Genomic DNA, 12,405 nt, shown 5'->3' with positions numbered 1-12,405 from the left:
GTGTGTAGGAACACATATGAATATCCTACTGACAATTATTCAAGAAAGAATTCTGGTAATGTATATTATCAGAGTTTCTTATGAAAGACAAAGAGCATTTTTTAAATTTGATTATTAAGCCATTAAACATAGTACATACCCCTTACCAAAAATTCCAAAACTGAAAGTAGAGAGTTTGTTTAGTTTTTAATAAACAGTTGTAATGTGTTTTATCATTATAATGTTTAACCACATACAGTATATAATTTAAATCTAACATTTTCATTTCATATTACAAGACTTTTATACTATTTTATGTGTTCCAAAACAAATGAAAGTCACCTAAACTTAAAAAAGTCTAAAAGTGTGTTTATGATATCCAAAATAGTACAATGTAATTAATAACAGAGAATGAATGAAGCAAGGCCAAGGAGACATACAAGGCATGCTATGAAGGTGTCAGTGTCTAATTACCTATTTAAAACAGTTTATAGAATCCCAATGGTCATTTCCTTAAGTACAACCAATTAATATGAATAAAGAACATCAGGACACAAAGCAGTATTATAATAAACAAAAATTTATAAATTTTATTATGACAGCCAAATAATGATTTTGCTTATAAAGCACCAAGGTATTTTACAGTTGTCAGACTAATTATTGATTGGCTACTTAGTTGGACATCAAATTTTATAAAAGACTAATATCTATTTAATACCCCTATATTGTGGTAAATCATCATTAGACATTTATTACTTGGTACTCCTCTGCCTGTCCAATCCTTTCACAACAAAATGCAAAATAATGTTATATTCAAACTGGTGTCTGAGGAGAGGATACTTATGAAACATGTGGAAGACTTTACCTGTCCAACCAGGCAAGCAGACTCTTGGCTGCTCCAATCAGATCCACAACTGAGGTCAGAAAGTCGTTTGGCAATTTTCGGCTGGTCCTCCCATCATAATGGCCACTCCTTCTCCTCCCTGTTATAAAATTCTGCAGATTTTTGGCAGATGCATTCAACTTGTGAGAAAGGGTTTTTAGATTTTCTGTTTCCAAGCCATAATTCTGAATTATAAAAAAAAGAGAATATACTTAAAGTCAATTTTATTCATTCATGAAAATATTTACTGAATACTTTATTATGCACAGGCAATGGGGTAGCATTCGAGTTACAAATGAATAAGATAGGATTCCTGACCTAGCAGAGCCCACAGTTAAGTGACTATTTGGGAAGATGTCATATAAAGAAATTATAATAAAATGTGTTAAGTACTAATATGAACATGGAAAGATAAGGGCATTGTATCTTAGAACTATGCTACCCAAGAAAGCAAGACTGTAAGAAATAATAAATTTGTTTTTTAAAACCAAAACCTGTTTATTTACTTGTGAAATTAATTATTATCAACAATTATTTTTGAGTAGATATTCTATTAACAATACACATGGTCAGGAATGTAGGTATTAGGGATAATTCTGCTTCCCCAAAGTTAGGAAAATAAACACAACCAACAATAATAAAATGAAAAAGCAAGAAATAAATCAGGTAAATAAATCAGATAAAAAAATACGTACTCTACATAATGATGTATAAGAAGTTTCTTTTATAATATGGTATCAGGAAAAACTGCTTCCTCAGGAGAACTAATATACTTTCTCCTTTTTGTAATACAAATTATGAAACTAAAATTATTTTTGTTTTTGTCCTGGCTGTATTAGCTCACAACTAAATATGAAGCACACCAAAAGCAATCATAGTGACTTTTTGGTAAGTGTATTTGTTTTCTTCTTTTCTTTGTTCTCACATTTCAACTAATATTTGTTAATTCATCCTAAATATCCTATCTATTATACCTTATAGCAGAAACGGGTTATATGAATAAGTGTAATAAGCCTTTTTACTATCTTCAAATAGAAAAAGATTGTAGGATCCCTTCAAACTTTGGGGAAAGTTTTCATAAGTTACAATTAAAATGTAAAGCAGCTAATTGTGTGTTGTAAAACACCCCTTAAAAAGGCTGGTTAATATTATCCAAGGATAACCTTGATTAAAACACTTAGCAGCATGCACATTACTGTTGTGTGTAAAGTTAAAGTTATTACCACCTTACTAAAAATGGCAAAACCCAAAGAATGTAAGAATTTGCTTGGGCCTGGGAGGCTAAGTTTGACTTACCTTTTCACAGTTGGGGAAACTGAGGTATGGGAAGATTTCTTTTTTAACAGTTTGCTTAAAAAACTCCGTACTTGGACTAGACAGAGTTCAGAATGGAACTACAAGTCACCAGGCTATCTGTGAGCGGATATGTCTACCACATTCCTTAGCACCAATATTCTACTCCTATTCTCAGAAACATGGTAACAATAATTAAGTCAAAGTGGAAGATGAAGGGTGAAAAAGGAAAGTAAGTCATACAATGAATTAAGCTATGTTATTAAGTCAACAATCACTGGGTACCTACTTTGTATATAACATTTAGGTGTCTTTTTTTCCTATGGCAATTTAAGACGAGAAAACTTAGTGGAGACAAAATGAGGGGAGAGGAAGGTTTTGATGCCTAAACATTAAATACCAAGTTATGTATGTTACCACTACAGATTTAATCGTGATAAAAGTCTGCTTGTCTTTTGCTGAGAATTTACATATTTATTAAAGAACACTTTCTTCTAAAGTTATAAATTTGTTTTCTAAAATAACATAGTATTAATATGTTAAATATTCACTGCTTAATTTGAACTGTAATATTCTTCTCTCATGTTAAAAGATTTGGCTTGGGCAAATACAACAACATTCTATTCAAATTCTATTGCATTTAAGAATGGATTATTTGCGAAATGTGGGAGAGTTTGTCCAGCCGGTCACTACAGTATGAAAGAAATCCTCTTATGTTTATAAAAGATGCTCTCTAATGACTAGATAAGAACAATTTATAACTATACAAACTAACTGTAAATGATATTTCTTCTGTAAATGTAATTGTAAATGAAAATACTGAAAAGCAAAGTATTTTCAGAAGTTTTCCCTGTGTTAAAGCATTTTCCTAAAGTAAAAAATGATTGTATTTTTCATTTTTGTGTATAAATGAGTTTAATAAGAAAACATTTGTTTGCCAACAAATTATAGTACTCTCTTAGAGAAGTTCAAATTATAACAATTTATTAGTGAGAAACCTACTCAATCAACTTGGTAACTGATATTTCACTCTGTAGCTATTAGCCTCCATAAAAGATTATTTTAAATTGTTTCTCTCTATATAACACTAGCATCTCAAATGATTTATTAGGAAAGGTAAAATAATATTAATCTTCTTATAAATAAAAATCCAAAGGCAAAGTAAAAATATTCCAGAGTCTTCAAAATTTAAGAAACTAAAATTATTATTTTTCATATGACTCAAGAATTAGGGAATATAATAATCATCCAGACAAAACCTGGAAGGATACTCTCAGACGTTCTAACTTGGAAACCTCCTAAAAATATATTATGCAGAATAGAGGTGAAAAATGTAGAGGACAGAGAAATGCAGAGGCAAAAAGAATCTTTAAAAGATATGTAGCAGAGGATGGGGAAGGAAATTCTTAAAACTTGTTCTAGTTAATGAACATAACTACACTGATAATCTAAAAACATGTTTTAAAAATTTAGAAGAGTATAATAGGTTAGAAGCTCATCTGTATGTAACCAGATTTATGTGCTACTATTTTAACAAAAGAGATTAATTGATCTCTCAAGTTAACTTTTTAATTTTTAAAATTTATTTTATTTTTTTGATACAGGGTCTCGTTCTGTCACCCAGGCTGGAGTGCAGTGGCATTATCACAGCTCACTGCAGCCTAGACTTCCTGGGTTCAAGCGATCCTTCCACCTCAGCCTTCTAAGTACCTGGTACTACAGGTGTATGCCAGCATACCTGGCTAATTTTTAAATTTTTTGTAGAGATGTGGTCTTGCGACATTGCCCAGGCTGGTCTTGAACTCCTAGGCTCAAGTGATCTGCCCTCCTCAGGCTCCCAAAGGGCTGGAATTACAGGCATGCCACCATGCCCAGCCTCAGGTTAATTTTTATAATTACAATTCTCAATTACTACCAATACAGATACCTTCTGGCTATTTCTTTCATGTAAGTGGATGGTTTGTTGTGACATGGTAAGTCACCAGTAAATCACACACCCTTACCTACCATTTAAAGAACTGACAAGTAAATCAAGCACCTTTTGTGTTAGGCCAGGAGTATGGAGGGCACTGCCTCAACTTTTTAAAAATGCAGGTTTATTCACCACAGATTTGCTTTTTATTGGATATGCATAGCAAAACTTGGTATTACTATTAGTATAAAAAGGACTACCTCAAGAAAACAAAATCTTCTACATGAAATGTGCTTAGCTGCTGTGTTTGTCATATGTTACTTATTTGTTCATATACTTGGCCATTACCATGTGCCAGAACCAGTAATGACTTAGAACTGATTCAACACAGCCATTTAAGTCTTAATGAATTTATGCTAAGTTCATATCAGCCTTCTCTTTCAATCATATGCATGCAAAAGCATTTGAAAGAAATAAAGAAATGTATTTAACATTTTGGAAAAATAATGTCAGCTATATCCTCACTAGTGGCAAATTTTCACTAACCACTTAACTAGAAATACTTAATATTGGCAACAACAGATTTTACAATGTCAATGCCATTTTATTCAGAGTTCTTAATTTAAATCCATCGTGTAGCACCTTTTTAGCTTTATAATACATTGCTTTATAAATATGAGTGAGTCCTAAAAGGCTTGCTTTAATGAATTTTTTTGGAAAATAAATTATTTTAAGATGAATGAACCAAGCAATTATGTTGCAAAGAAACAAATCCCAGCAATTGCAAACATCAAATCTTTCATGTAAAATGCCTGAAATTATAAGTACATGAAAAATGAAATGAAAACTGTTCTTATCCTGTCGTAAATGATTTATTTACAGTTCCTAATAAAAAGTGTATTGTCAGAACACAAATTAAGGACCATATGTTAAGCTATATGTATATTTTTTATTTACATTTTTACTCTTTCAGTTAATATTCTTTGCTCTCTATTAAAGCATACTAAATTATAGCTTAATAGCTTGAAATATTATTACACCTCCAAATCATGAACAGCTTACTTCTTTCTAGAATAACATGATGCAAACAATATATCTGATGCTTAATAAATATATGTTGCATGAATAAACAAGTGACTAAATAAACCTTTGATTCTCATCAGCTGCCATAAACATTTATTCACATAAGGAATAACTTCAAGACAAGGTAGACGAAAATATAGTATAGCTTAAAGAAACAAAAGGAATCTGCTAATTTTTATATGTCTTCCTTTATATGAGGAACAGAAACTTCAAAGTCAAAGGCTATATAGGTAAGAGAAAAATTATGCTTCTCTGAAGAAAGACAGAGAGTTTAATTCAGTAAGATAACATTAATTTAACATATTTTATGAGCTAAGCACTGGGCAGAAAGCGGAATAAAAAATATGTACTAAACAAAGGTGTCTTCCTTTGAGGAGCCCAACATGAATTAAAGGATAAAAGAACCTAAGCAAAGAATTGTAATACAAGGTGTGAAGTTACCTTTTTTCCCATCACTTCCCATTCTGCACAAGCTAAATGAAAATTCTCAATTTTCTCTGAATATTCCACATTCTTTCACAATTCTGTCTTTACACATGATATTTCTTCCGCCTAGATAACTTTTCTCCAACTTTTTGTCTGGCAAACATCTCATCATCCTGCAAGACCAAATGCATATCTTACCTACACTTCCTGAATCCCTCAGAAGTGTTCATTTCCTTCTACACTCCCCTGGAATTTTCTTTAAATCTATGTTGTCTTCTGATGGCTATTGTCTTTCTTAATGGACTGTATATATTTCAGGAGTACAGACTGTGTCTTTTTCATCTTTGCATTCCCCGTGATAGCACTGTTTGAGCATGAATATGTAATTGTTGAAAAAGAAATGAATACAGTAGACATAAGGAAAATGTAGAAAGGCCAGTAAAGATCAGAGAGACAAGACTTAGCAGGGTAAATGGAAATTCAAAGAGTAGTTGGGGATAGAGGGGAAGGAGGTAAAGATATAGTCCCAAGAGCACAACTTCCTGGACTAGTCAACTCAGCTTGTTGATAAGGAATCTCACCTCCTGATTTCATAATGGTATGTAGAAGAAAATTAGAATTCACTACCCAGAAATTTGCTTTATATTCCCCAGAAAGCATCTGTTGCATAAACTGAAATACATCTGTACTTCTGACTTGTTGATGTATATCCACTACATTAGGAAGGGGTAAGAAGGAAGTTTAACATTTGACCTCTTTGGGGACTGTGACTAAGGAATTGCTGAATAAACAGAAAAAAAAATGGTGTTTAAATTTATTTTCCGCATTAACTTCCAGAAGAGCTCAATCACATAATGAAGTATCCAAATGACATGACTTAAACCTGGTGCTTAAACCCAGAACTGTACAGGGATTAAAGCTCAGCATCTGAAAGGATTCACCACAGCTACATGGTTCAAACTTAGAAGTGGTCTAGACATCTATTTCTGATGCCATCCTTTTAAGTAGATTTAGGTTGGCAGAGCCTTGTTCATGGGTCAAACTTCAAACATCTAGACTGTATGTATGTAACACTGTCAATCAATATTCTTTCCTTTCTCAACTGGCAGTGTGAGAGCCTAGCACATGAGTGGTTCATCTATGAAGAGCCCTGCTTATGAGACATACACTCTGGACTTAAGGTTCTGATATACCCAAGTCCTACTGTTATAAAAGATGTTACAAACAGGGAACTGTTATTTGGCACTAATATAACAAATTTAAGGAAGGAAGAAAATATCAGGTCCAGCTGGTTGAGAATCAGGGTTTTTTCCTTCTATTTGCATTTCAATTAACAAAAGAAGAGAAGAAAAAAGGGAAAAGCAACAAAAGAAGAAAAAGAGAAGTTTCCCTCTTCACCAGTTTTATGTCCTTACCAATGCACACAGAAGGTCAACTGCTTCCAAGATCAGTTCCTGATGGCCAATGCGGCTAACCCCCAGATCTTCTAGCTCCTGATGTGTAATGCGCAGCAGCTGGTCCCCACTGATCTTCTCCCTCTCGAAGTTCTTAATATACTGCTGCAAACAGTCATCAAGACCTACAAAATAGAAGTATGAAAGACCAGAATGAAAACATGGTCAAACCAAATAAATGTGAAGGGTGGGTTAGAAGCAAGCATTAATGCTACCATGTCACAAATTAAGTCCATTTTAACTCTGAACTAGCCAAATCCTTCGCCCTTTCTTAATCTACATATGGGCTACAGTGAAAAAGAAAATCACTTCATCATACTCATAGCTGTTAGGTACCTAGTTGAATTTTCCTCAGCACGTACTGGAAATCTTTATCTTTCTTCTGTGCAGTTCTCCTTGCTGACTATTTCATAAAGTATGCCAACAGGCAGGTTCCCCTATTTTCAAATTTATCTGCATCAAATTCTTACTTTCTTACTTAAACTTCACTTCAGAGGAAGAGGTATCCTTCCTATTTAAAGCTCATCTATCTTTCTGTACTCTGTAGTCCCATCTTCTGCCACCTTAACACGACTTCAATAACTAAAAAATTAAATTCTCTCTGTTTCAACTATTGCCTATTGACTCATTCTATGTTCAAATCTCTGCCATCTTAAAATAAAACACAAAATCCTTTCTTTGATTTCGTTGATCATGTGTGCTCCCCACTAGTCTGTTACCCTCTTTGGATTCAAGCCCTTACCCTTATTTCCTCACCTGTGATGCGCTCCTTAATCCATTATCATTTGGATTTTACTCAAATCCAAAAGTAGAAATCAGGATTGCCCAGGGCAATTCATAAGTGATTGGCTAGGCTATAGATTGAGTCGGTTTCAATCACCTGTGAAGTGGCCTGATACAAATGATGAACTGGACTAATAAAACTAACGCTCTAGAAATTTAAGTAAAGAATACCAAGAAAATAAGGCAATTAGCTGAAACTAAGAGGTCCTCATTATGTCAAGGAGGGAGACCAGAGGCTATAAGGGGCTACATTCCAGCTGAAGTTATGGAGGAGCAGAAATTATAAGAGAATAGAAAAAACAGAGATGAAATTAGAAAAGATGTGCAAAAGGAAGTCAAGTTTCCAAACACAGAGATTATGTAGCCATTGAGAAAGAAAATGAGTCAGTCCTAAAAGCAGTGTGATTCCTGACAGGGTCTAGTATAAGGCCACAGATGTCTCTACTATAGTCTCAAAATTCCTTAAAGTAACTAGAATTACTTTGTAGCCTCCCTATATAATCTTGTTTTTCTTTCATTCTCCATTAGTATGTGTATACTGATGAGGGCTGAAATGTTCTCACTGGATATAGCAATGTGAAAGTCACTAGTGACATTCCTGAGAGTTGTTTTCACAGTGATGGCAATAAGCCAGCATCGAATGAGTTGAGGAGTCTTCAAAGCAGTCAGGCTACGTAAGAGAAGAGAAAAATAAGAGGATATCTAGAGAATATGGGATTGAGAGAGACAGTTTGTTTTTCTTTCTTAAAGATGTTAGAGACTTGAAGATATTTAAATGTGGATAAGAACTGTATATCTCTATTGAAAAAGGAGGGAAGGAGGAGAAGATGGGTGTAGATGCAGGTAGATTTATAGCCTGCGAGTAAGATGAGGGACTCCCTGCCTAATAACTATAAGACAACATTATGGATCTGTGTGAGAGTTCACTGAGTTATTTGTAAATAAAATAAACATGTAAATTGATACTATTACAAATATGTGCTGAATATCTAAATGGAGTTGGTAGTAATTACAGTGTCACAGAGCTAAACAGGATTTATATCTTAAAAGGAAGACTCTAAAGTCAGGAACAAGGGGAAAAATGAAGGAATTATTTGTCAGACACTGCTGTGAACGCTGGAGATAAAAGGGTAAATAAGACACAGACCTCAAGGAATGCAGTACTTGTATTAGGTATTATTTGTAACCTAGAGACGACTTAAAGTATACAAGAGGATTTCATAGGTTATATCCAAATACCATACTATTTTATATAAGAGACATGAGCATTTGCAGAGTTTGGTATCTGTGGGGTTTCCTGGAACCAATCTCCCTCAACTGTATAGGGTGAAAGGTATAGTGGTCCATACAACTTGAGGGTTGGCCAGACAAAGGGGCATCTAAGAATGAAAACAAAAATGGATCAGACAGGACAAGGTAATAATAAGAAAGGCATGACAGACAAGTGTTAAATGCAACACAGCATTCTAGTAAGATAAGGACTAAAGCACTCTGAGAATTAAGAGATTATCAATGATTTTAGCCAGAACAGTATTAGAATAATGCAAAGAGAAGCCAGACAGACTACGGGATTGAGCAGTGACTGGGAAATGAGAAAGTGAAGGCCTTGCATGTAGAATATTCCTTTAGAAGATTATAGGATAATGGTGAGGATGGGAAGTAAACAGAGAGATGCCAAGTCATGTCAAAGAGACTGCTGTTATACCAATTTCAGAAGTGAAGAAACTAAAGCTCAGTGAGATTAGGTAATTCTCTAAGTGTACACAGTAAGTAACTGACAGGCAAACCAATAATTAAAACCTGGTCCCAGAGGATCCAAAATCAAACCTAATTTGACTATATCGGACCATCTCAAGACTGAAAAAACACATCTCAACAATAAAGTGGATTCATACCCTTGCAAAAATAAATGGGTAAAGGGAGATAGAAACATACAGTTATTAAAATGAAAAAGAAGAATAACATACAACAGTGGCTAATGAAATCACACTCTTCTAGACCTACCAGAAAAAAAAAATTAAAACTACCAAGGACTAAAGTCCATGCTAGCATACTCTTGATGAATTCAAAACTGTGTAGAGTACCCAGATGGCATTCAATCTGAAGTTGCATTTGAATGAATGAAAGGGGAAACATTGCAAATAGTTTTTAGATACCAATATAATACATGTTGACCTGAGAAACCCCTGTTCTTTATGTTCTTCAAAGGCATCCTTAACAGTCATCCTCCTACAAGCAAGTAGTCGCTCTATAACAAGTAGTATATGATTTGTTTTCACAAGGATTCTCAAGAAAACCAAATAAAATTTTAAAAGGAAGGATAATTTTCTTCTGGGACTGTTCTCATTTACTCTGTCCTAACTTATTTTGAAAAAGGCTACACTTTCAATAGTTTTATATCAATTCTATATAGAAGAATTGATGCTGAATAATAGTAATACCTTCTATTATTTACGAACTGTATATCATTATCTTGATTTTACAGATAAGAAAATTTAAATTTAGGGACCATGCCTGGGATCCAACAGCTTATAAATGGTAAGGCAAGGTCTAAACCCAAGTCCATTTGCCTCTAAATCCATGCTCTTAAAGACTATACAGAATTAGGAGTGAGGGAGGAATGGAAAGCATGGTTTCCAGACCTCTAGACTGTTTGTTTGTACCATACCAAAAGTCATTATACCAAAAATGTTTTTCTATTTTCCATTAAAACTTTAAGGTCTTTGTTTAATATATATTTATTTAAATTATGCTTTGCATCAAAAGGCATTTAAGTATATTGTTTACACACACACAATTCAGGAGGGCAATACAAATTGAAAGTAGATGAGGAAAATATGGTTAGTCATAAAGTGGGAGCCAGAATAATGAAAATATAAAAAATTCATACAAATGAAAAACACTAATAGTTTAAAACATTCATTAGATAATACCAAGCCAGTTTCTCGGAAAAGCCCATCCAGTCTTTTCTTAAATTGATACATAATAACTGTATATACTTATGAGATACATGTGATATTCTGATACATTATACAAAGTATAATGATAAAAACAGGGTAATTGGAATATCCATCACCTCAAACATGCCCATCCATTTTTGACACTAAAGTCAGCAAAAAGGATTTCTTGTGGGAAGAAATCCTTGTGTAATGTAATAAACAACACCTTCAATAAACTCCTTTGATAAACACAACTATAAGTTTCCATTGGACTGTTTCTTACAGCAAGGCTGAAAATACATTTAAAAAAATTACATTGTATTGTAGACCAAATAATAACTGGTTATCATGAAGATAGAAACATATTTATCTTTGCTGACTTTAAGGATGTTACAATCTATCAACAGGGTTTATAATTCCAGGGAGAAAATAAGTACATAAGTGAAAACAGGCCCCCACAGTAGGAAAGAGCATCAGGGGCAGGGATGTGAGGGGGGAGAAGACCAGGAAGAGATTGACAGCTGAGGCCAAGATTTAGCCACGGTGAAGGTTAGGAAATTTCTTGAAGGCACAGGAAAGAAGGTCCAGGGTGACTGAGGGAAACCCATGCAGTAGCTGCTGATCCTGCTGGCCCTATGGCTGGGCACCAGGGGATCAGGCAGGGCTGAGCTCCTAAGGGCCTAGCAGCAGAGCCTGCAGGTACCCTGGGGAAATTCCATAAGCATCCACTTATGCAGTGAGCCTTCACGGAGACCAATATGAGCAGTGCTATGGATACACTCTCCCCAGCAGGGAACTTTGTGAGGCTAGAATTTAAGCTCCAGTATATAAATTTCTGCAAGAAGAATCCTGAGTGCAAAGTCAAGTCCAGTGGAAAGAAGCAGAAATGCCTGGCCTACATCAAACTTGAGGATGAAGTTTTGGGCCAGATGGTCCATTGCCCCATACAGATGCAGGATTGACAGGAGCCTGAAAAGCACCAGGAGATCCAGAGCAGTAGAGTGGAGCAAGGCAGCCATGACCCTCACAGCTACTACTTCCCTGGACAATTTGCCTTCTTTTCAAGGCCCTGCTCCCCAGCACAGAACCCTGGACTGAATTTTATCATGCTCCCCAGACAGCTGCACGTGGTAACCAGTGGAATACCCTGCCCTCCTAGCGATGATCCCATTATATCCCAAGCTAATAAAACTACTCTCCAAAAAACAAAGAAAAAAATAAATATAAAATAAAAAAAAAGATTACCATAAAATTCAGCAATTCCACTTCAGGCTATATACCCAAACAAAATGAAAGCAGATATTTGAAGAGATAGTTGTACACCTATGTTCATAAAAGCATTATTCACAATAGGCGAGAGGTGGAAGCAACCCAAGTGTCCACTGATGTATAAGTAGATAAAGAAAATGTTGGAGGAGGTGGAGCAAGATGGTAGAACAGAAGGCTCCACCAATTGCCTTCCCTAGCCCCCCGCAAGGACACCAATTTAATAATTATCTACACAAAAAAGCACCCTCATAGGAACCAAAAATCAGGTGAGCACTCACAGTACCCGGTTTTAACTTCGCATCACTGAAAAAGGCACTGAAAACCTTAAAAAAAAAAAAATCTTAAATCAGTGATGCCACACCTTCCTGAAGCCCAGGCAGTGGT

General features: G+C 34.7%; 1 protein-coding gene across 8 annotated transcripts in view; it reads right to left on the bottom strand.

The window, feature by feature from the left end:
• CNKSR2 (connector enhancer of kinase suppressor of Ras 2) overlaps window positions 1-12,405 on the bottom strand; it is a 280,333-nt gene that overhangs the window by 221,052 nt on the left and 46,876 nt on the right. For all 8 annotated transcript variants that reach the window (XM_004063901.4, XM_019019643.4, XM_004063902.4 and 5 more), the window contains exons 2-3: window positions 6,992-7,155; window positions 845-1,047 (exon numbers count right to left, since the gene is read on the bottom strand). In XM_004063901.4, coding sequence (XP_004063949.1) covers window positions 845-1,047; window positions 6,992-7,155 — 367 coding nt within the window. The remainder of the gene's footprint in view (window positions 1-844; window positions 1,048-6,991; window positions 7,156-12,405) is intronic.

The sequence above is a fragment of the Gorilla gorilla genome, chromosome X (assembly GCF_029281585.2).
Source record: "Gorilla gorilla gorilla isolate KB3781 chromosome X, NHGRI_mGorGor1-v2.1_pri, whole genome shotgun sequence".
NCBI classification, from domain to species: domain Eukaryota; kingdom Metazoa; phylum Chordata; class Mammalia; order Primates; family Hominidae; genus Gorilla; species Gorilla gorilla.
Note: the sequence above shows the minus strand (reverse complement) of the source record. Positions and strands in the feature narration are given on the sequence as shown.